The sequence below is a fragment of the Nanorana parkeri genome, unplaced genomic scaffold (genome assembly GCF_000935625.1).
Source record: "Nanorana parkeri isolate BGI_ZX_2015 unplaced genomic scaffold, ASM93562v1 scaffold938, whole genome shotgun sequence".
In the NCBI taxonomy this organism is placed as follows: domain Eukaryota; kingdom Metazoa; phylum Chordata; class Amphibia; order Anura; family Dicroglossidae; genus Nanorana; species Nanorana parkeri.
The window spans coordinates 317067-342952 of NW_017307206.1; the positions used below are offsets into that span (position 1 = coordinate 317067).

General features: G+C 42.1%; 1 protein-coding gene across 1 annotated transcript; it reads right to left on the reverse strand.

Moving 5' to 3' along the window:
• Positions 1-11930: 11930 nt before the first annotated feature.
• LOC108795138 (cysteine-rich hydrophobic domain-containing protein 2-like) lies at positions 11931-25886 on the reverse strand. Its single transcript, XM_018566329.1, has 6 exons — positions 25682-25886; positions 22434-22488; positions 18140-18295; positions 15125-15181; positions 14970-15029; positions 11931-12449 (listed from the first exon to the last, which is right to left on the reverse strand). The coding sequence occupies exons 1-6, from the start codon at positions 25855-25857 to the stop codon at positions 12399-12401; spliced, it is 555 nt and encodes a 184-aa protein (XP_018421831.1). The 5' UTR covers positions 25858-25886; the 3' UTR covers positions 11931-12398.

The following is a 25886-nucleotide window of genomic DNA, read 5'->3' on the forward strand; positions in this document are numbered from 1 at the left end:
CAAACTGCGATTTTCTGCATTCCTGGTCCGTCTAGCCCAGCTGACTAAGCCCAGCAACAACTAAACACAAGTGATCTGGGAAGCATTAAGTTGTTTATTCTTACCAGATAACTTCTCAAATGCAGCTGGGTGCATAAGGCCTTAAGATGCATAGCATGCACAATTGCCAAAGTTTACCAATAATCAGGAGGAGTAAGTGGGGTATGTCTGTGAAACTCCTGAGAGCATCCTGTAAGACAAGAATGTAATGTAACTAAGCAATATCACATATCAGAAGAACCACGTTAAAGTGGACCTACACTTCAAATCTAAAGCAAAGCAGAGGTTGTATATCTGTTTTATTATGTTACATCCTTTGTATTACAAATAAACATTTAATACATGACAAAGGTCCCACTATGGGACAGTATGGCAGTTTCTTCCTGCCTCCTGGCTAGCATTGTCTGAAACTTTGGACTGAGCCATCTGGTAAGGGTGTGTAAAATGCAGCTTTGATTACAGAGCTTTGCTGGCAGCAATGCATCTCAATAGGGTATCCACAGAATATTCTGTCTCCTCTGGTAAACTGTTACTGCGACCTATTATGTCTTGTGAAGACTCAGAGCAGAGGAAACAATGAAAAAAAGCACTGCAGACAGAACAGGCATGCAGTAACTACACTGAGTGGCCAGATTATTATGACCACCTCATCAGTCCTTCGTTGGGCCACCGGATGACTCCACGAGATGTTGAAAGGTGATGCGGGGAATCTGACACTGCACTGTTGCCCTTCTGTTGTCTTGTACCAGTCTTGCCACTCTCCGTTCTGCCCGAACATTGACTAGTCCCTGACGGCCACAATTCGCACGTTCAGACCCAGATTTTCAGCTGAATGTCCAGTCTGTAAACACTTTAACAACAGCTGCTCTTGAACATTTAACTAATTCTGCTGTTTTGCTGATACTCGCTCCATGGCTCCGAGCGCCAACAATCCCACGTTTAAAGGCTGTTAAATCGCGTTGTTTACCCATATCTTCAGAAAAAAATCACTTCTACTGTCGTGGTAAACAACCTGCTTCCCTATTTATTAGGGATGTCCCGGTACCACTTTTTCAAGATCAAGACATTCTTTTCTTTCATTGAGAGTGAAAACTGCTGTGTACGCCGGGTGACTGCATTACACATAAGGAGCATGGACATCTCACACATTGTGATATATCACCAAAAGGAAACAGCTTCATCAAGTTGAAAAGGACGGACACGGAAGGATGGAGGAACAGCAGCTAAATGTACAGGGGGGCAGCGGGGGAACTCACAGCCGGAGTCTCTTCTCATGCTGCCTACAGTGGTCTGTGAAAGGGACACAGAGCTCTGCAGCAAGCACCAGCAGGGAGAAGAGACTGTCCACACCATACAACACTTACCGCCCGCCACGCTGTCACACTTCCGTCTGGAGAGGTCAGAGCGGAGAGGGAGCCTGCGTTTGGTGGAGAGGTATTCCGGGGGAGGGGCTATGCGTGTCAATGGCCAAAGATGGTAAAACATTTTTTAAAGGGCCGGTATCTGATCAATGCATCGGGGCATTTTCAGGAGTACAAGTACTTCTGAAAATGCCCTGTATTGGCCCCGATACCGGTGCTAGCATCGGGACATCCCTACTATTTATAATAGTCTGGCCCTTTAGCAACTTCAGCGCCAAATTATAGCTAATTTGCCTACAAACGTCAGGTGGTCATAATCTGGCCACTCAGTGTATATTCCTTAGTTATAAAGAATATAAATCCACTTTGTATGCACACCAAATACCTTTAAGAACCTATATGTCACCTTTTGTAATCAGCGAGGACATCATTACGGTACTGCAGATGGCCTATGCAGAGAACAAAGCTGTGGGAGAGACCCGGTAAGCCATTGCAGTCCAATATAGCAAACCATCATGCCTAGAATTGCAGTCTAATATCATCTAAATCTGAATAATGTAACTTTCCTTTTTTTTCTGATACATGGCCCAGAGAAGGGATGTGCAAACTCTAGCCCTCCAGCTGTTGTGCAACAACAAATGCCATTAGGCATTGCAAAAGTATGACTCCCAAAGGCAGATGCATGACTAGATTTGTAGTTCACCAGAGTTTGCCTACCCCTGGCCTAGAGAATCTACATTGTGCAGAGTTGAGCATGTCTATCACTGCACATTTGCAACCCCAGAAGATGGTCTCACATCAAATTACAGACAAGATGGCAGATTCGGAAAGCCTGGATGAAGAAGACTTGGGTAAGTACTAGGGATGCACCGATACCACTTTTTTTTTAAGACCGAGTACGAGTACCGATACTTTTGATCAAGTACTCGCAGATGCCAATTACCGATACTTTTTCTTAAAGGGACAGGTCACATTTTTTCTAAAGCAATACAAACTAATGCTTTAAGGTCACTTTCTTAATATGATTCATGAGATGACGAGGGAGCATGACGCCGGCTTCCCGGCCAATCAGAATGCCGTGCGCTACGTCATTACACGGCGCCCGGCTTCCGGATTTGCTAGCTTCCTGACCAATTGGGAAGCCGGGCAGCGCGTCATTGCACGCTTCCTGATTGGCCGGGAAGTCGGCTCCATGCTCTCTCATCACAAGTGACGAGAGAGCATGGAGCCGTTTCCTGGCCAATCAGGAAACCGGGCAGCGTGTAATGATGCGCTGGCCCGGCTTCCTGATACACGAAGTACTCGTGCTAGGTATCGGAGCATTTGGACGAGTACTCAGCCAAATACTCAGTAGCGGCACCGATAGTAGTATGGGTGCATCCCTAGTAAGTACATAGTGTACCCTTATCAACGGTCAGATGGTTCTTGTGCCAAGCAGTTGGATATTTTGCTTTTTTCCAGTCCCAGTAATCTTAAAAATTAGTAAGAAATCTGAATGGGGAAACAGCAATAAAACTGACAAAGTTTTTCTGACGTTTGCATTACAGCTACAGCAAGTGATGTAAAATTTCCCCACTTGGGGACACAGACAGCATCGGATAGATATGAATCCTTCCCCCACCCCATCCAAAACAAAACTTAACTTCATAAATGTAGACTCTTGGCAAGTGCATCCATTGTGATGGCAGTATCTTAATGAAAACAACTCAACAATGATTGACTTTTTATTTCATCAGTTGAAATGCGGCTTATTTGACCAATGAATCCACAGTGACAATTCCCACTGGTTAGAACAGTCTGTGTTATATTTGGCACATTCTTGTTACTTCTTCCATGGCTGACAAAGAGGCTCAGTTATTGGCGCTGTGTAATCTTTCTGGAAGAGTGGCAATTTCTTCAGCAAACCAGATGAGTTACTAAGAGTACATGTCTTGAAGTGGAAAGTTCAATACAAAATGTCTTGTGCCACAAAACTGGGTCTCCATTGCCAACACCTATACTCTGTAACAACTGCTGTGTCATAGTTTGTTACACACACAATGCAGATGGGATACTCTTCACAACAAAAAAATTGAATTGAAAGAGCAATGCATATCTTAGATTTTCTACAGGATAAACTACACAGAAAAGTAAACAAAGTAGTAGATAAATATTGTTTAGTGAATATGATGGAACCGGTATTTGTATTTTACAAATGTTAGCTGCATTTAAAAAAACAATGTACAGAACCAAAAACAGTAATTCAGCTGCGTTCCAATACTGTGTAAACACGTTTCTGCAGTCTAAATTACGTTGCCACCACACATTGTAAATATCTTCATCCTATATGATCTCCATCTTTTAAGAACACTAAAAACAGACAACAAAAGATATTGTCATTATATAAGAGAGACGTGAGAACACATCTGTTATCATGGACACATCTACATATTCTGCAGTGGAAAAACCTGAAGTATTCCCCGACATGGTACAGCATGACAACATATGCCCCACAGACCTGATCTGATCCAATTCATATTGATCAAAAGATTTGGATCCTTTGTAGTCTCCATGCACATATCGTCCAGTTGCCCCAACTCTACTCTTTGTAACAATGAGTGACGGAAACTGGATGCACGCTAAGCACTTGTGAGCATAAATCCTTTATATGGTTTTTAAAGACAAATCCAAATCAGTGAACAACATTTTTCACTTCCGTCAGCATAAGGCAAGCTTCACATATATGCATTGAGGGGAACTTGGCAAATCTGGAGCAGTTGCCCATGGCAACCAATCAGCTTCTCTCTTCAGTTTGTTCAAATGAGAGGCTGATTGGTTGCCATGCACAGCTGCTCCAGTTTTGATAAATTAATCTCAAAGTGTTTACACACATTACTGTACTGCAATGCATGGCAACACACCTACCATGCCGTTCATTTTGAATGGTACCCCAACAAAGCAAGGCAACAAACCTACAACGCACAGTAACACCATTGTGGGTTGTGGTGCATTGGATCTGTAAAAAGGTGGGTAATGTCAGTTGTGGTGTGGTGGTAGTTCATTCAAAAGAATGTTAATGCACTGCATCCCCCTGCACAGGAGTGACATTAAGCTGCCCATACACTGTACGATTATCGTACGAGAATCGCAGGAAATCCCGCAATCGTACGAGAATCGCAAAGTGTATGGAAGGCGTGCGACTGTTTCTACTGTACAGTGGCACGTCTTCCGTCGAAGCAGACTAGAAAACCGTACGATTCTCGGCGGGTTAGTGCCCTGCTTGTTCGACAACTGCCGAACGGGCCGGTGTGCGCACGCTGCTCGTTCGCAGTCATCGGAAGCCCGCCCCTCAGGGGGGCAGGCTTGCGATGATCGCAAGTACGATCTGCTTGTCAAAGATGGGCAGATCGTATGTTTTTTTAATTACTTTACAACCCTCGCAAGACAAAGTCTTGCGGGGTTGTAAAGTGTATGGCCACCTTTACGTTGATGCAATCAATTTAATGTATTTTTAAAAGGAAAAGTATAATGCCTTCAATGTTTCACATTTAAAACAAGACCAGAATGTTAATCTTGTTTTACTCTGAAAAAACAAAAACTAACTTGTAATTATATGTAGATAGAGGCAGTCATATTTGTTTATTACACTCAGCTTCTGCTTTTGCAGTGCTACACAACAGTTGTGCTTCCCTGCTTCCTCTCCACTGCAATCTATGGCTGGATTCACACTTATGTTGCGGTAAGACAATATTCATTTCGAAGGGGCTGCAGAACATTGAAGAAAAAAAACAAAACGCTTTTTTTTTTCTAAATGCAGTGCACCACAATGCACAGATGGTTCATGATGGTTTATAGGGATACACTGGCAAGGTGCATTGGTACACTATTCAAAATGAATTACAGCAACCCACAGATTTTAGATTGTAAATTCTTCCGAGCAGGGCACTCTTGTGTTGAATTGTTAACGTTACTGTCTCCCTCTACATCATAGAGCACTGCGTGAACTGTTGGTGCTGTATATATCCTATATAACAACAATGTGAATCCAGCCTAGGAGTTGGCAGATTCAGAATTCCAATGCTTCACATTGCATAAAATAAAAGGCAGAGGATACTTATAAAAATGGCAGTCACATAAAAAAACAAAAAAAAAAATACTTTACAATTATACAGTAGCTCAAAATAAACACTATACTTCCCTTTCAAACCAAAAACGTTATCTTTGCAGCACCTAATTAGATTAAGTGCTATGTATTTCCTCTGTGTTTCTCTGTGCTGTCCACCAGCAGTATTTGAAGATTCCATTAAAAAAAAAAAGGAATAATTCAAGACATGAAAATATGACAGCAAAAATTGCCAACTTGTGACAGTACAAGCTCTGGCCTGACATCCTGATCCTTCTTTCACTACTGAATGGGTCAGCACCCAGACTATAAATGCAGCCGTGATCTGTTGGGGCACATTATGCACATGCTGGATCTGGGTTAATGGCTCATAGAAGGAAAGGTAAATCATGACAGCCCCAAAGCTTGCATCACCAAATCAAGTAAGCAGTGGCATCTCCCATACTTTCTTGGCAAGTTACTTTTAACTACAGTATGACATTTGTACTGATTAGTAAAACAATATGGAGAGAGAACTGCTGGAGAAAGTGCACAGCACTGCAACTAAACAATAGAAATGTAACGTTAAGTGTACTTTATGCAGAGAATTCCCTTGTCTCTCCAGACCAGTATATACACATCTGGTAGCAACTTACATGTTATATCAATGTTTCCCCATTCAGCTGTGCCTATTCCATGGGTGACGTTACAGTGCCTCCTAACTAGCTAATTAGGTATAGATAAGAACAAAAGGAACTGTTGCTGGAGAAATGCTGACTACTACACCACAACCAGTCATAACTCATCTTAAATATCTGGTTAAAAATTGTTAACCCTTGCAGTGCACAGGTAGCCCCACTGCAAGGGTCAAGTGCTCGCTTTTGCCTACCGAAATTTTTTTTTATTTTTTATAAACTTTTCATCCTCTGAGCCAGCCGTTACAGCACTCCCTCCAGCCTCTCTCCTGATGGTATGTCCCTGTGTGTTCTCATGTCCTATACACCGTGTATAGAAGGTGATGACTCTTGGGCTTTAGACCACTGCACAAGAGGGGCAGAGGGGCTTCAGGGACCAGTCTAAGAGCCAGCAAGGATTGAGTGAGTATAACTTTGTTTTTGCCTGGGGTAAAACAAAAACAAAAAAACTTAACTCTTGCAGTGCGGGGGTAGCCCCACTGCAAGGTTTATAAAACATTTTAACCACAGTTCTGCTTTAAAGGGCAGGGCCCCCTTACCATCTAGCCTTGAATTGTATTGTGATTGCAATGTCTTCCTTGTATTGTAAAGCGCTGTGCAAACTGTTGGCGCTATATAAATCCTGAATAATAATAATTGTTCTTGATGCTCTAAAATAATGGAAAGTGATACCTGATGGGTTGACATTGGTAAAAACACTTAACCCGTTATCACTGCACTCTGTGCTGCCTTTTTCACCCTAAAAAAAGCCCAAGTATGCGTAATTGTCTGCACCCCTCATCACTAGAAAGTGTAATTGTTAAAACTACCAACATTTCCAATTGTTACACTAGGCCTGGTGGTACAATAAATAGCGGGTCTTATCCATCGTTCCTCATCAATACCATGTGATATAGAAAACAGGGAATTCTGGAGATACAGGTGAAACTCGAATAATTAGAATATCGTGCAAAGTTCATTTATTTCACTAATGCAACTTAAAAGGTGAAACTAATATATGAGATAGACTCATTACATGCAAAGCAAGATAATTCAAGCCGTGATTTGTCATAATTGTGATGATTATGGCTTACAGCTCATGAAAACCCCAAGAACCCCAAATCCACAACCTCAAAAAAAGTAGATTATTACATGCAATCAATGAAACAAGGATTGTACATAGAACAATATCGGACCTCTGAAAAGTACAAGCATGCATATGTACTCAGTACTTGGTTTGGGCCCCTTTTGCAGCACTTACTGCAATTACTTTTGCACGATATTCTAATTATTCGAGTTTCACCTGTAAGAGGAGATAAAAGGCATCTGTTGTACAACATCCACTTTGGGTTTTTTTTGGAGATTAAGATTATTTTTCCACTGTAGTACATTAAAAGACAATTTACATATAGTTTTTACTTATCTAATATCTTAAAGGTGTATATTTCAGTATTTTATGCCTGATAATAAAGGATACATTTACAAAACTAGATAATAAGAATATGGAACTAGAGTTTTACTCTATTATACATTCAGTTTAGTGGTTCAAACATCCTTTGTAGAGAAAGTATTGCTTTTCCTATTTCCCTCAATATTACACTTTGATAAACTACAGGATTCTGACATTGATCAGAACTAACAAAACAGCATGATAAAGGAAAATGGTCTGGTGTATCAAAGTGTTCTGAATATGAGGACAAAGTGCAGGGAAAGTAGCTTTGGTAATTATCCATCCCGATGCACACGCTATACACAGGACTACTGCCTAAGGCCTGGTTCACACCGGGGCGTTTTGTAGCGCATTCGAAAGCTCTGCAAAACGCTCAAAGAAGTACAGGAGCTTCTTTGGGGCGTTTTTGTCATGCGTTTCCATTGGGATAGAGCCAAGTAGCCCACGGAAACGCGCGTATTCGATACGCCTAGGTGTGAACCCAGCCTAAGCAAAAAGAGCCAGATCACACTGGTGCATTGCACGTGCACGTGAGTTAAAGGAGAACTACGAGGTGAGTGATTTCCACTCATCCTCATGGTTAGAGTCGACTTGTGACACAGAAGCGGTCACAGGTCGGCTCCATCGATCAGGAAGTGAGCAGAAACTTGCCACCGATCTGCTCACTTCCTGATCGCCTGCAGTGAGTGGTGATTGTCAGTCACCGCTCCCCGCAGGGATTCCCCTCTCTGATCCTCTAGCGCAGAGTGGAGGAATGAACATGGTAGGGGGCAGGCAGAGCCAGCTTTCACTCATGCAGCTAGGTGGACCTCGACAGTATTGTCGGGATCTGTCCCGGCTGTGGCGCTCTCAGCATATCGCAGGCAATAGCTCGCTATATACTGAGCTTTGGCTCAGGGGAGGTAGTATATGCCCTCCTGTGACCCTGGAGATAACTGAGGAAAAACACTTACCCCCATAGATCTCTTTTAAGCATGGATCATTGCACATTTGGCATGCATTGCGTTAAGAAGCCCATTCATTTTGAAAGGGCTGCAACACACCTAAAATGGTGCATCACATCCGTAGCAATGCACAGATTGGAGTTGCAGTGCATTGTGGTGCTATACAAAATCAATGGCACCACAACACACCATGCTGCCATACACACATTGCCATGCATTTGCGGTAAATGTACAGTAAAACATGCAGTTAGAGTATGCTATCGCAAAGCACAAGTGTCAACTGGCCTTCACCATTTAGAAATCCAGACACCTCCAGCTGCATAAAAGTCCAAGGGTACTTCATGCCTGCACTTTGCTAGTATATACAGACAAATGTTCCTGCAGGTTCCCTTTAAGTTAATGAAGCAAAGGTTAAGTCAATGTGCACTTCTAACAAAATATTTATGCAGCAAAATAAACTAAATGTAATGCTAAAGAATATGCATTTATTCCTCCAGTACGAGATAGTAGAAAAGGTCTATTGAGAAGCTTCCAGCAAAAACTGGCCTCTAATTTAAAAAAAAATCTAGATTCTACTTTATTAAACAGAAAACTTGATATAAGGAATCCCAGACCGCTGTAATATGGCTAAGTTACTTAGATGATGTATTTAGACTACTATTAAGATATTCACCCAACATTAAGGTAACAAGGGAAATAAAAAAAAGGGGGGGGGGGGGGGGAAACTGCAAATCCAGGAATTAAAGTTTGAAAGCAACTAAACGGTGGCACTGTGCAAATATGAAGTGAACATGCCGTGTCGTTAAAATAATCTTGGCCAACCTAGCTAGGACCAGGTCACATACGTCGTCCAAAAGCGGTGTAGAATATGAGAGGTTATTAAATCTTGAAGCCAAAAATTGGTCAATTTCATTTCTTCAACGATGCTTATGGCACTACTAGAAGACGATTTGGCTGTAGATAACATCCAATGCAGTATTTAACCTATTGTCTAAAGTCATTGTACAAGACCTTCTACAATTTCAGAAACGCCTGATGTCAGTTCTAAAGTGCTACATTATGAAAGAATTCACACTGCCTAATGTACTTTTCAGCTTGAATTACAATAGGTATTTTAAATACCTTCCCATGGCTTTTAGCCTAATGCATGCATAGGGGCCGACACATTCTGTATATTCAGAAAAAAAAAAAAAAAAGGATGAAAAGCAGGTAATTATGGCATTTAAACAAGAACTAAAAATAGGACAGATGTGTTTTTTTTTTTTTTAAATAAATGGATTTATTTGCAAGTAGTGTTGAATACTTGAATTTGTCCTATTAGCCTTCTGTGGTACCTCGCACAGTAGGCACAGAGGGGGTTGGGTCTACACTAGGAAGCAATCGGGCTGTGCGTGTGCACACCAACAGTGAACATGCAGAAAGGAGGGAGCAGAAGGATGACCCCAATACTGTGCTGCTGCTTCATAGGCCAGCGGTATGTTTTCACTATATTGCAGATGAGGCTGTGCTACAAATGCCGTGGACATCAATGACCTGGCTGTACATTCTGGCAGAGTTGTCTAGAATGACTAAACAATACACACACTTTGGCAGGTAAAACCATTTCCACGGAGTCCAGCTTTAACCAGGAATAGACAATTCTGCCATTTATCTTACAAAACTGCAAAATGAATGCCTGGACTACACAAAATATTAAGCACTTTTGGGGAAAAAATACTGAACTCTCAATCTGTAGGCTTTTAGTGTGTAGGGAAATATAGTAATCTCTCTTCTACATAACTAATCATATATCAGGATCACATATTAGATATAGAACCAGAATACACTGCAGCAATAAAGGACGGTGACAAGCAATAGTTGGGTGGCAAACCTTTTCAGTGGAGCTTACAATTGAGATATTTTCAATGCATTTTTAGTAAAAATGTGTGTTCATGCGAGTCTGCCCCTAAAATGGCTGATGGGTTAACTTTATAAAGAAAGGGAAAAGACCAGCACACGATTTCCCAAACCACTGTAGGGTCAACTATTCTCTGCTGTATTAATGGAAACATCTTGGTCATATGGAAGGCGACTGGTGTTCTACATCTAGTAGATCACACTGTATGTCACTACTGTATCGTGGCTGAATAGATGCTCTGCTCCATATGGTGATTGGAGAGGACAATACTTCGTCATTTTCTGATGGAAACATTGAAGTCTTGAAGGAATTTCAAAGCAAAATTTCACTCAACACAGGAGAAAGAGTTAGAACCTGTTAGCTTTTTACTGTTGGATATGTCAGTATTGGGGAGATTTTCACTCATTACCAGTCCCAGAGGCAAAACATGAAGTCAGCAAACCTCCCCAAAGTGGCAAAATATTTGTTTTGACATTTGCTGTCCCTACCTACCCATTCAGTGACAGCTTTCATACAGTGTACTTGGCCTTACTTTGTCACGATTATGGGTAAATTCTACAATGAACACACAAGAGTGCATTTGATTGTTCTTCAGCCCCAAATGACTTGTGGGGTGTTTTCCTATTCTCTTCCTGTCCTAGTTTCTTATGCTACAAAGGAAGCAATGTAAAAACCTGACAGAAGTTCTAACCCTTCCTCCTCTAAATCACAACTAATCATCATGATGTTGCATTTTGAGAGGAATTATCTCTGTGGAGGATCAATGCACTGCATTCTTGGAGGCCGCAACTTTAGCAGAACTCTAAAGCCTACATTTCCTTATATTGCAACTCAATTCCTCAGTATATAATTAATACAATACCGGGGTTCTAAATATGGGTTTTTAAAACACTTGCACAGCGAGAAAGTGGCCTGCACCAAACACACAAACACATACTGGTAGAAGTGCAAGTTGGCCTTTCACTTGCATACATCACCAGCTTATGGCTTAAACATGTTATAATAGAAGCCTCTGCTGGTAGGCCAACAGCACAAAGAAATGCAGCCTACTCTCATGTAACTACAAAAGATCAAAATGGTTCTTACAATCAAATGGAGGCCTACAGGTCAGTTTATAAATTCAACCAGAATTGGCAATATTGTAACAGCTATATTACATTCTGTAAACATAAGTATAACACTTGCAGGTCTGAAAAGGCAATATTTACAGTTTTTGGTTAAATAATCTATTTCAGCTTTCAATATATTCTTATTCTGAGGTGTGGAGATACCACAGGTCTCTAAATAACCACAACATTGATACTTTGTATTTATAGAACTGTCTCATAATAACTGAAGTATTCACTTTATAAACAGAGTAGGGCAATGTGGGAAACTCCTTAAGTTTTCAGAACTACAAAGCTCAGCATGCCCTGCCTAAACAGCAGTGATTGAACCAAGCTGCTTACCTCTGCCTTAAGGGCACAAGCTCATATGCAGATTTCAGTCTGTAGTAAAAAAAAACAAAAAAAAACCTGAAATGATACGATGCAATAGGAAAAGAGACATAGGTACAATAAGGCAATAAGCTAGAGGTAAAGCAGCACTTATGCATGTCCCTAACTGTAACTATATACATGAATGAGTGTATATAGAATAATAATGCCGTCAGTGGGAAGTGCTTACAGCATAATGAACTGCCTAACACTTGCACTATACGGGCAAAATGAAGTGCAACACAGAAAGCTTCCCTTAACGTAAAAAATAAGTGTGCAAATCTTGATTTTCTTTATACATGTAAAAAATACAGAAGCTATTAGGATACTATACTGCTATACAAAAAAACAACACCCATTTTGTGTTTTTAAAACACAGTAGTATACCTTTTCTTTCCACAAACCATCTAAAAAGGCACTAAGGGTAGGAATGACCAGTAACAAAATATTATGAAATGAAGCAGGAGCACATTATCTTCAATCCGGTCGAAATATTGGGTACTTTGGTAAGAATTCTATAAGTATAACCTACAAAAAAAGAAAAAAAAACATGCAATATGAAAAGGAGTTAAAGGCTCAGTAGACCTATAAGAATGCGTTAAAAACAACTATTTCACACAGATCCTCCCCTCTACTTTTTTTTATCATATGAGCTGCATATCAACATTAGCTTCACATGAACACCAAGGCAGCCATTGGATTCTATCTTCAAGCACGAGGCTCCATTACATTTGCTAAAACCATAATTTGCCCTAATTTCTCCGCACCTTCTCACAAATGTAATACAAATGTGAGAGAAGCACACAGAGTAAGCGTTATGGCTCTTTACAATATAAAATTAACAGCCATTTAATGGGGTAAATTATTAATGGCTGCAAAACAAGTTTCTAAATTCTACAGTGTATTCATACTGATGCTGGCCACAATGCCTTGTAGTAGCTAACCTAGTACAAACATGCAGTCAGGACAGTCTGCAAAAAAAAAAAAAATCTGTCCTGCATATTCCGACCTGTTCCTGGCGCAAGCACTTTTAGGCGCCTTGCACATGAGCGTGTCAGGAGAGGATCCGTCAACAGATCCTCTCCTGATCACAGCAGTACGGCGCTGATGTCACCGCTGCGCCATCCGTGTCTATACATTTTTTTTGCAATGGAGGGAAAAAAAAAACCTGTAACTGTCGCACCCCATGTGTCTCTATGCTGATGCTCACATCAGGTGCACTGCTAGCAAACATCAGGCAGCTCAAGAAAGCTACATTTAAATAGCCCAACAGCAATTCAAATCAAGCTTAAAAAAATTGCCTAAACCACTTTAAATTTTCTGTTTCGGAACGAGGTTTTAAAAAGAACTATGGGAAGAGTGAAATGCAGTTATCCCCCTGGAGAGGCAGAGCCAGCTGTCAAATCAGACAGTGGGTGGATCGATTCCAACAATATAGTCGGGCTCTTTTCCAGCTGCAGAGCAGCTCTGCGCTGTCAACATATAGCAGGCAATAGCCCGCTATATGCTGAGTTTTGAGTCACAGGAGGGCATTCGTAAATGTCCTCCTGTGACCCTAAAGAGAACTATGACCAAAAAAGATTTGGCCATAGTACTGTTAAGACTTCAAATATTTCTTTGCGTTTCTAAAAGCAATGAAATAAAATGCAGTTAAAAATTAGCCACTCTGGCAACCTTGGGGTAATGAGTGAGCAGCACAAGGTTTACTGCAGTTTACACCCATGTGTCTTTAACCACCTGCTGCCCGGCCGTTGTAATTAAACAGCCGGACAGCGGCTTCTTGAGAGCGGGTGGGCGTTTTTAAACGTCCCATGCCGCTTGTGCCCGCAGCTATGCCGCGGGCACGAGCGGGAATTCAGCCTGCACTGTAAACAGCCAGCGATGGCTGTTTACATACAAGCGTTCGGGCGTCTGTAGAGACGCCTGATCGCTTGTAATAAGCGTGCAGGTGTGCACCCCCCTCCGCCGCTGCTGGCGATCCCGGGCTCCGCTGTGCCTGGTGCGAGCCCGGGACCAACACAGCAGCTCTGCGGCCGGAGATCAAACGGAGCTCAGTACACAAGCTCCGTTTGATCACCTCCTCCTCTTCTGAATGCAGGCAGTGATGTGTATTACATCACTGCCTGCATTCATTGTCACTCTCTGGCTTCTGTAGCTGGATAGAAGCTGGTGAAGCAGATCTCTGCTTCATCAGCTTCTCTGGTCCCTCTGTGACATTAGGGGTCTTAAAGACCCCCTGATGTCTCCATAAAGAGGACCCGTCACTGAAAATTGCTATCACAAAGTGGGATTGTTAGTCCCCTATGTGATAGCAATAAAGTTAAGTGAATTTAAAAAAAAAAGAATTAGTTACAAAAAAATATATAAAAAATTTACAAAAAGTCACATATAAAAAGGTAATAAAAAAAATGTAAATTTTTTTTATGTCCCCCTGCCCCACATAAACATGCAAACAAGCGTCGAGTGCGCCTAAGTGCGTAAACGATGATTGCATCCATTACGCCGCACATGTTACATATCGCCGCGAACGTCGCAGTGAGAGCAATCATTTTAGGGCCATCAATCACTGATAACACTAAACTGATGAGCGATCAAAGCTTTTAAAGCGCCGCCTATGGCCAATTTTGGGTATGGTAGTTTTTGCGATTTCGCGGACGCACGCAATTTTAAAGCTTAACATGTTTGGTGTCTATTTACCCGACTTGACCCCGACTTTTATATTTTGCCAAAAATTTGGGTAATAACTGTTTTATAACATAAAGGTAGGGAAAAGTTTTTTTTTTTTCTCCAAATTTTTGGTACTTTTGTCATTATATAGTAAAAAATAAAAACCCCAGTGGTGATTAAATACCACCAAAAGAAAGCTCTCTCTGTCCCCCCAAAAAAATGGTATAAAATCCATTTCAGTACAGCATTGTGTGATGCAATAAATGTCAAAGTACCGCAGCACTGAAGACTGAAAAACGGCCTAGACAGGAAGGGGGTCTAAACACCCCTGCCAGCAAGTGGTTAAATACATCTCTCTATATGACGAAACCGGATACTCACGTATTCCATCATATTGTTTGATTCACATTTCCGTCTGCTTAGTTTCCAATGCAAGCCGAGCTAAGGAACAATTTTTACAATGTTAATAATAATAAAACAAATTAAAAAAAATAAGGTATTTGTATGCAACAATTTTCTAATGACCATTTACCTACCTTGTGATATAATCTGTTATTCTCCCAGTCCAAAAGTTTGTAAATGGATCTCCTTGTCTAACAAAAGAGAATATGATGAGGTGAACTAATACACATTATAATTCAGAAGGAAAAATAAAATCTATACAGTATAGTGAAAGACAAGTCATATCTTGAAGCCCAACTCAGCATGTTCTCAAAAGGAGCTACATTAGCAGAACCCCCAGTATGCCAATAGCTGTCTACATAGACTTGGTTGTGGAATTCACATACTTAGTGGATTGGGTTTGTGACAATGGTATAATGATAATCAGCATGGATTTAGGAAGACCAACCGACTTAACATTCTACGAAGAGACGAGTAGAGATCTGGATGGACGGAGGCCGTTGGATGTGGTATATCTGGATTTTGCCAAAGCTTTTTGACACGGTACCACATAAACGCTTAGTACACAAGCTAAGGTCTATGGGCATAGATGGAATGGTGTGTACATGGATAGAGAACTGGCTACAGGAACATGTCCAGAGAGTATCAATAAATGGCTCTTTTTCAGATTGGTCTATGGTTGAGAGTGGAGTGCCCCAGGGTTCTCTGCTAGGTCCCATGCTATTCAACCTGTTTATTAACGATATCGGGGAGGGATTGAATAGCCATGTTTCCGTGTTTGCAGATGATACTAAAATTGGGAGGGTAATAGACACGGACTTAGACATTATAACATTACAGGGGGACCTGGATAAATGAGGGGAGTGGGCAACTACAGTATATGGCAGATGAGGTTTAATGTTGAAACATTTAAAGTAATGCACTTTGGGGTTACAAATAGGCAAGCAGAATACACATTAATGAGGGACTCCACTTGGGAAGTCAGAAATGGAAAAAGATTTGAGGGGGTCACAGTAAACCACATTGAATATGCCATGCTGCGGCAAACAAAGCGAGCGTCTTGTATTAAAAAGGGAATGTACTGTAGAGACAAAGCAATGCTTAGACCACTTTATAGATCTCTGGTTCGGCCTCATCTGGAGTATGCGGTCCAGTTTTGGTCACCAATCCTCAGAAAGGATGTCCTGGAACTTTAAGAAAGTCCAGAGAAAGGCAACTAAACTCATTAAGGTGCTGGAGGACCTAAGCTATGAGACAAGGTTACTAAATCTAAACTTGTTCACGCTGGAAGTGAGATTAAGGGGGGGGATATGATTTTGACGTACAAAATATTTAGTGGTGATATCAGCAATAAACTTTTTACAGTAAACGCCATAACAAGGACTAGAGGCCACCACCTAAAATTGGTGGTGAAAAGGATTTAACCACAAGGGACGTAGGGGCTTTTTTTTCCAGTTAGAGCGGTTAAAGTCTGGAACTCACTGACACAAGAAGTGGTATCAACGGAGAGTATTGAATCATTAAAAAAATCAACTGGATACCTTCCTCAGAAACTTTAACATACAGGGGTACAGGTACTCTCAGAAACAAGGTCACACAGGGACTCGTGGACACACATACGCAATCACACACAGACACACAAAGGTTGAACTTGATGGACCTGTGTCTTTATTCAAACTCAAATACTAATGTAACTTATTTGTGTAGTATTTATTTTAAAAAAGGAGAAAAAAAAATAAAAAATCAGATTTACCAAATTGCCAGATCAGATAATTTATAACTTGGGAAGAAAAAAAAGGGGAGAGCTCATAGTGACCAGTTTAATCTAATGTAAAACAAAAGGCATTACTATTAGGGATGCACCGACACCGGTTTTTCGGTATCGAGTACCGATGTTTTTTTCCAGGACTTGCCAATACTGATGCCGTGGCCCCAAACATCAGGAAGCCGGCGTTTTTTCGATGGAACACCGGCTTCACTTCCGCAAGGCTGCCTGACCAATCGTGAAGCCGTGCAGCGGGTCATGAGGTGCTGCCCGGCTTCCTGATTGCCAAGGAAGCCGGGCTTTACTCGTTGCTAGGCAGCCCGGCTTCCTGACCAATCAATCCAATTGCAAAGAAAGCCAGCTCCATGCTGCCTCGGCACTAGGGAGATCTCCCTGTGACAGGAAGTTCCAGTATCAGAAGTATCTGAGCATTTGGGCGAGTGCGAGTACTCGCCCAAATACTTGGTATCGGTGCATCCCTAGTTAATATATGCAACAGTTGCATAACATAGCCTGCAATCATCTGACAGACTGTGGAAGTGATCGGATCGACTGTCAGCTTTACACACGAGCAGGAGACGGATTACAGGGCCCCATCTGAAAGCATTTCCTATTGTGACTGGATTTCCCTCATGCAAAGGATGAAGGAAGAAGAAAGATTTGTTTAAATCGGAAAATCCAATTAAACTAGGTATGCTCCAGTGATGTGAATTCAATATCTATTTGTATAGAATGGCGGGTCAAATTGTTAGCATCTCCATTCTGTGTATTTCCTGAAATTATGATTGAGGTACGTACATTGACCATACATGTCATTAGAAACATGTTAGTGAAAATGGCGTTTAATTTTTAACAACACAGAATGACTGCTGTGGTTTGAACTTAATATGAAAACAAGAGGGCAATATTCTACCTTTAGATACGTGGAGGGGAATCAAAACTGGAGCAGACAGATTGCCCATGGCAACAAATCAGCTTCTCTCTTTCATTTTCAAAGCTTAACTGAGCAAAAGGAAGAGAGAAGCTAATTGGCTGCCATGGGCAACTGATACTGGGGGCAATTTATCAAAACTCGAGCAGGCAGCCAGATTCTGCCTGCTCGAGTTTTGATAAATTGCCCCCAGTATGCATTCCCTTATTTTCTGTAGGGAATGCATATTATAGAGCCAGGAAGTCAGAAAGCTTTCATATAAAATGTAAAAATGTTTTTTGTAGTCTGAGTTAATTGTAACACGCACACTGCAAAGGCCAACAAAAATGCACACTATACATAAGAAACCATCATCCACAAACATGCAGGTTAGGTTTTATTTCTCACTGCAGCGAGTGACTGTACAGGCATGAACGTCCATTTCTTCACACTGCTCAGATTGGGATTACTTACCCTTTTATTCAGGCATATAACAGGCCACAAACTGAAGCCTAATGTACAACAGCAGCAGATACAGCCACATAGCAGCCATTTCACATTGAGAGGGAGATTCTTTCTTAAGCAGGTATTTACACGACCAATACTGATTTTAAACTCCTGTGGAGCAACCTGGAAGGATAAAGCACATGTTAAGATATAGCTCTGCCAAGTGTTTTTATACAGAAAATAGAACAGATTCATCCATCGATGCTTACAAGTGTTGATCGAGGAATCTCCTACTGTTTTCCTTTGTATTCTGGACAGTAGCCGCCAGCAGAATACCCAAACAGATCGGCCACTAATTTTCTGACATGCTCCTTCAATTGGCTTGATTGAGGGATACCAATCAAAAAGGTGCGGACAGTGGCACCCACGCTTTGCATTTGGTCTTATTGTGGTCACTTCCCTGACACCGCTATACTCTACCTGAACAAAATGTGTTGGATGAACAAATACCCCTTCACATACACAAACCAGACAACAGAAGTGAGAGGCCACGTTCTTCAGGATACTAAAACCATTCATATTTTCTGCGTGAAGGAATGGTCTAAGCTTTATAAAACACATGTATGTTAAATTCTTTCCAATTTAAAACAAGCTCTTCCCCAGCCACTGCTAGATGTAGGCCGTCTTTACACAATCACTCATCGGTGGACCTGCACTCACATGTTGTCTGCAGAAACCTCCATTCATCAGAGCAATGGCTGCCAAAACCTGAGCTGAACAGAGGGTGTAAAGCTGGCCATACACCTATAGATTATCTGCAGATTTTCTAATGTCAGATGGAAAAAGTACAACAGACTTCTCCATCTACGCTAAGCTGTGTGGATGGCGGAATCTCCCACTGAGCCAAGCTTCAGTATCTTGCTAGTCGGCCCAGCTGGCTCTCAAAATACCTGAACATTGCCTGCATCCAATCAGATTGTTCAGATACTTTGACAGCCAGCAGGGCTGACTAGCAAGATAGTGAAGCTTGGCCTAGTGGGAGATTCCTCCATCCACACAGCTTAGCGTAGATAGAGAAATCTGTTGTACTTTTTCCATATGAACAAAGAAATCCTGCAGATAATCAATAAGTGTATGGCCAGCTTAGAGATCTCAGATCATCCACGTAATGGCACCCGTGCTTACAGGACATTGGAAACATTTGATAGGCAAATGTATCTAATTTATAGAAAACTAACTTAACTTCTAAATGGACTGGTAGAGTCTACTTTACTTGCTTACGGGATTGCTTTCTCATCCTTTTTCCCTAAAACAGATAAGACCCTTAATATGTGTTGTACTTTACTACAATGTAAAGACATTATTTTCCTTAGGCATCTCTTTTTCTCTCAAAAAGTAAAAAGGGTCATAATATTTTACGACAGGATGCAATGAGGGCAACAAACAGAAAAACTAAGCAAAGCCCAGCAGGCAAGATCTGGATTGTTAAAAAGTCAAACAAAACCACAACCACCCTATCAATCACCTTTCATCTCCACTAACAATACAGGAGAAATTTTATGACTTGCACCTTTGAACTGCAGGCTTATCTCACCATTGGACATCTACTGTTCAGTGTAGTTGGCAGGAAACTATGGTGTCTTCCCTAAAGGTTTATCTACTAACTTGTAGTCACCTGGATCATGTTAGGGCAAGTTGGACCATAAATCTTCAGGAAGCCCAATTATTTGTTGGCTATAAATAGGACAGCATTTAAAGTGCCACATTAATAAAAAGGTATAAAAAGAAAATCTTCAGTGTGAATTAAAAAATACAAAAAATTTCCCATTTTGAGCAATGGTAACTTAAAAAAACAATACGTACTCCACATCCAACATAGAAATATGTTATCTTGTCAATTATGCTGCTTAGGACAACAATTGTGTCACAAGTAGAATGGCTAATTGAAAGTATTTTTAGAATTCTTCATTTTCTAAAAACTGCAAAACAAAAACACAATTCTATTGTGCTAATCATTAAAATAAGAAGGATAAATATACTCATTGGGAAGGATATGCTGCATTTAAAATGTTTTTTTTTAAAAGCCATTTTAACAACCTGCCCCCAACCCACACACATTACCAAGGCTTGGAGCCCTGTACATGTTGACCTGTTTCTTCTATCATCAATATACTTTCTGCGTTTATTGTACTTGTAACGGTTTCCCATGTAAGAGAGAGAAAAATGCCTCGAGTCAGTGTAAAAGAGGCTCACACTTGTAGAACAGGCCATGGCCTACACACAAAATTAAAACTGCTTTTACCCAAACACTGTTTTGATGGTTCTTTAGTTTCTCATATCAAACCTAGATCTTGAAAATCTGTGGCTTTGGCTCAGGAAAATATACAGGACATCCCCTATGTATAATCTAAAACATGCCTAAACATGCATAATGCGAATTTTGGCCGGTTCATCAGGAACATGTTGAAATTTGCACAGTGGATACTGTCGGCACCCTTTCGGCCAGCATTCCTTGATCAGCTGATCGAAGGAGTCGGTTGGAAAATCTTTGAATGAACAGAGCCAGCAGCCAATGAGCTGCCAGCTCCGTTTGGGTATTCTGACATCAACTAAGCGGTGGAGAAATCTGTTCTATTTGTTTCATTCAACCTGAGGGCTGAACAAAAAATAGAACAGTAGGGCCAGCTTTAGAGTCAGGAGAACTATGGGGTTAAGGCTTTCCCCCATAGTTCTCCTTAGGGTAACGGGAGGACACAAACTAGCGTCCTCCCGTCACCCAAGGATCAGCATACCGCGAGCTGTAGCTTGTGGTATACTGAGACGCCGCAGCTGAAGCGGATCCCGACAATTGTGCCGGGATCCGCCCAGCTGCGTGACTGACAGCTGGCTCTGCCTATCTAAAGGCAGAGCCAGCTGTACCCGCCCCCTCCCCAAAAGTTCCGCCAGTCAGCGCTGGCGGATCGGAGCGTGGAGAATCCAGCCCCTCCCTTGTCACGGCAGAGAGCTGTGACAGGATCGAGAGGTGAGCAAACGCCGGTATGTGTTCGCTCACCTCCCGATCTACTGAGCCGACCTGTGAGTCTCATTGTCACAGGTTGGCTAGAACTATGAGGCGAGTGAAAAGCACTCACCTCATAGTTCTCCTTTAGGTCTCGTTCACACCTAGGCGTATTGCATATGCGCGTCTGTCGCGCGTTTTTTACCGCGTATCGCGGGAAAAAAGTTGCGCGACCGTCGCGCGTTTCCGAAGGCTACTTGGCTGTATCCCAATGGAAATGCGCAACAAAACGGCCCAAAGTAGTACCTGTACCTTTTCAGGCGTGGGCCGTTTTGTAGTGCATTAGGGACGGGCGGAAATACGCCAAGGTGGGAACGAGACCATTGAATACAATGGGATTTATATTTTTGAGCGTTTTGTAGAGCGTTCGTCGAGCGTAGAACGCGCTACAAAACGTTCAGGTGTGAACGAGGGCTTAAAGTTCCACCAACTGCCATTCCTTTGTCCAAGAAAAGCAAACTTGGATGACCTTTTCTGGACGCAAACCAATAACTTGAGGATAATTGTTGTGCCTTGTTTCTGGTTATAAAAATGTTTTTAAAAAAACTAACTCAAAGGCATACCTAGCCCTAAGGCCCCATTCACACCTATGCGTATTGTAATATGCGCGTCTGTCGCGCGTTTTTTAACCGCGATTCGCGGTAAAAAAGTTGCGCGACCGTCGCGCGATTCCAAAGGCTACTTGCCAGTATACAAATGGAAAACGCCCTACAAAACTGACCAATACGCAGCAAAAAACGCTCCGGGACCTTTTCATGCGTTCGGGACGGGTGGAAATACGGACAGGTGGGAACGATACCATTGACTACAATGCTATTTATTTTTTTGACCGTTTTGTAGAGCGTTCATCGAGCGTAGGACGCGCTACAAAACGGTCAGGTGTGAATGGGGCCTGAAGCCAGGAAACTCAGGGTACAAATAAAGTAAACCATGTTTAAGAGTCTGTGAAGGTTCTCATTCACCCAGGTCATGGCAGACGTGTAAATAAATAAAATCAAGGCAACTGGGCTTGCTGTCTTTTTCTTGAAAAAGCTGGTTGGATGACCAGTGAAACGACTTCAAGGAAAATACAGCAAGTCCAGTTGCCTTGATTTATTTTTTACAGATATACATGTTTGAGGGCAAAGGAAGAGGGTTTGCTAGTTATTAAGGGAACAGCAGACATCTTGTAATGCCTACTTTAAAGTGGGCTTATTTTCATACTATCATTGTGACCACCTCCCTTCATGTTCTCACCAATGGTTCTGAAACTAGCATGCTTACCTTTCCTGTCAAAACAGAAGGGAATTCGGCATCAAATTTGTTGCTTAAACCAAACCTGAAAGAAGGAAAAATACACATTAAATTTACATCAATTATTAAACATAGTGAATGTACTAATATACTTTACCTATGAGACAAATAGCAATCATATTTTAGATTCTATAAAAATGTAAGACTGTCCGCAGCTTGTGTACACATGCATAGCCCCCGTTTTTTTTTGTCAGACCATTGCTGGCACTGCTCCATAAACATAGTAAGGGGAGTTGTTAGCCCGGCCTGTAAAGTACAGGACTGGGCTGCAAGACAATGTGCTTTCTGTATATTACACACACACAGCCTTTATCAAATAAACATTTGTCGGATTAAAATAAATAGGATGCCGCAAGGCAATGTGTGTTAAAGCACAACATAAGTGTGATCCCAGCCCTAACGCATGACATTGGATTCCCAGAGCCCCATGCCGACAGAACCAAAGACAGGAGATGAGAAGGGGATGAGTCTCTGCTTCTGTGGGTGTACATTCAGCTCAAGCTGCAGAACTTCCTAACTATGCCTTTCATCTAGGGCTGCAACAACTAATCGACATAATCGATTATTGAAAAAGTTGTCAACTTTTTCAATAATCGATTAATCGGCTTCTGATCAGTTGGCCCTGTTCACAGCTCCACACGCTGTGCACCGCACCAGTGGATATGAAGGAATTAAAAACCATCAAAAAGGAGTCCAAAGCACCAACTACTGGCCAAAAAGGTGAACGCAAAATCATATGCAATATTTCATATTCCTTTAGTCCTAAGCATAAGAAAATGTACTTTAAAACAGAATGTATTGTGCGGATACATTCATAATACACCCAAGTTTACTGTTTTAGCTGCCAAAGCCAATACGGAAATGTACACACCTATACCAATGTATGATGCAAAAAATACTTCAGTTAAAGTGGGCCTTGCAGAACAATGCACAGTCTGCATATAATATCTGGGACTCTCCTCCTTTAAAGATCACCTAATAGACCTAATAACTCAATATATATATAAGGAATATTTATATTCCCATTACCCCGCCTTCCAAGCTGCAAAGTGTCAGGTCACCCCCCTTCTAGAAAGATTTCTGGTGAATGCAGAGCAGGTGAAACCTTAGGAGAAGGCCGTCCAGTCCACTATGGGAGTGTCTTTGCACGATAGTTTGGCGCCTCTGTATTCCTCATGTCACATTAATGTGGGGTCAGGAAGGGGACCTCATCTCAGGTATAGGCAGGTACTTCACCACTTTTATAATGAGCTCAGTCAGTGGTAGGATGGGGACTAGATTGCACTTGAGGTTTGCTTCAACGTCACAATTACTATCACAGTAACATTAAATGGCTGCAATTCAATAAACATTTCAGGGCTGGACCTGTGACATTTTATCACCTTCCCAGTGCAGCTCAGCAGAAAGAGATCCTACTCTTATGGTATGGTTTATTTCTACTCCATTTTGGGTTTCTGTCCTATTTTACCTTTACCCCCTTTAAATAAAAAACACATCACCATGCATCTCTGCACGCCGATTTAAAATCATCTTCTATTCATTAAACACACTTGTTTTTCATTTCCTTACAATTAGAGTTCATCTACTTCCTGGTCCACTCCGGGCACACATGATGTAATGTGCCAAAGCAATGCATTATGGGAAGGTGACAGAAGAGCATTGCTGGGAAATCTCATGAGATCTCAGGGAAAGGCATTTCCCTCCCCTGAGGGAATGTGACCATGCACATGTGCCAGAGTTCCAGCAAGAAAAGGGAGAGCTAGTAACCTGACCAATGGCGGAACTACCACAATAGCGACCGATGCGGTCGCTATGGGGCCCGCGGCACTGGGGGGGGCCCGGATCCCCGCTGCTCTTCCCCGATTGTATGGGCTGAGTCAGCGGGGATCCGAAAAAAAATGGACGGCGGAGGAGCCGCTGCCGTCCTGAAACTGACAGGGGGACAGCGGCTCCGCTCTCCTCCCATTGTACCTTACAAACTTTTGCTATGGGGCCCTGGGATTTCTAGTTATGCCCCTGAACATGACCTTAGTAAAAATGGCCACTGTGTTTGTTGTTATTTTAAAACATAAGGGTAAAGTTCCGCTGTAAGACATTTTGGGATCAGAGCAATCAAAAAACGTTTGGTGTTTGTTAAAATAAATTTTCATATTTGTAAAAGCGACTTTTTGTGACAAATAATAGTGATCGGTCCGTAAAATAAGACACACCTTTTCTGTGGCAAGGTAAATCCTCTTCAACCCAGCACTGCAAGGGTTAACTTCCCGGTTGTGTCTAGGTTAAACCAAAGAACGACTCACCCAAAGCTCCAAGCCGGCTTCTTCTTAGTCCGGTCCCAGGAACGTCTCTCCCCCTCCTCTGCGGAGATCTAAGGTCCAGTATATCACCATGTCTATACACTGTGAGGAAGATGACAACTGAGGAACATTCCAATGCTGCTGCAGAGGGAGCGCTGTGACCGATCGGGCCGGCTTGGAACTTGCGGTCACTACAGCTTTGTTATTTTAACACCTACCGATGTACAACAATCCAAAGTTATCTGGTATCACTCCGCCTGTCACAGTAACTGGCGCTTTAGAGGAAACAAACCACCAAACTAGGTCTTATTTTCGGGGTAGGTCTTATATTACAGGAATCTTGAAAAATAGTGCTAGGTCTTACTTTCGGGGTAGGTCCTATTTTTGGGGAAACAGGGTAGATAGAAACGTAGCGTTAACTGGCTGCCCCGTTTGTTTTTTTATAATAAGGTGTCAGGGTCGCTTTAAATGCTACAAAGCACTGCGGTCCAACCAAACTTGCTGCTGCATTAGTGAGTCACTCTGTAGTCCTTGCAGCCACAAATGACATGAGCATGACAACTCTGTTCAGATTTCAGACTGGTGGGATAGTGTTGTCACCCCATCGCAGGAAGTTTTAGAATATGCACTTGCCTGGCAGATAAACAGTTGTGCCTGCGCAGGTATGAGTACATCTACATCCCCCTGAATTCCATTGACAGATATCACTTTTTCAGATTTAGGGCTGCATGAGATATTAGAGTAGCATTGTGTGTACAGCTAGTAAGCGCATGGGGAAGGAGAAGCAGTATACACACAAGCAGGCAGGTTCAGGCCGTGGGTGATGATAGCAGTGGTAGTGCTGTACCTCCAGGCCACCACACACCCCTCACCCCCCGAGGCCTGCTCATCCCCGCACACAGGGCTCCCCTCATCTCTTACACGGTAATATGTCCGGCTCCCCTCACCACCACCGGGTCTGGCGCGTAGCGGAGTAAATGTTCCTCAGCCACCACTCGACCTGAGCCCGTTTCCCTGTCCTCGCCATCATCCTCTTCCTCCTCATCCAACTCGTATATGGTATCAAAGTCCGCCATGTTTGGTAGCAAGACGCTCATGACGTCACCGCAGGCCGGAGCCGGGATTG

Excerpts from the sequence above, each read along its gene's own strand:
- LOC108795138 (XM_018566329.1), bottom strand. The coding sequence starts at position 25,857 with ATGAGCGTCTTGCTACCAAACATGGCGGACTTTGATACCATATACGAG. Across the intron at positions 18,296-22,433 it reads CTTCTGTTTTGACAGGAAAG|GTTGCTCCACAGGAGTTTAA; the intron begins GTAAGCATGCTA and ends TTATCCTTCCAG. Across the intron at positions 12,450-14,969 it reads CAAACAATATGATGGAATAC|GTTATACTTATAGAATTCTT; the intron begins GTGAGTATCCGG and ends CTTTTTTTGTAG.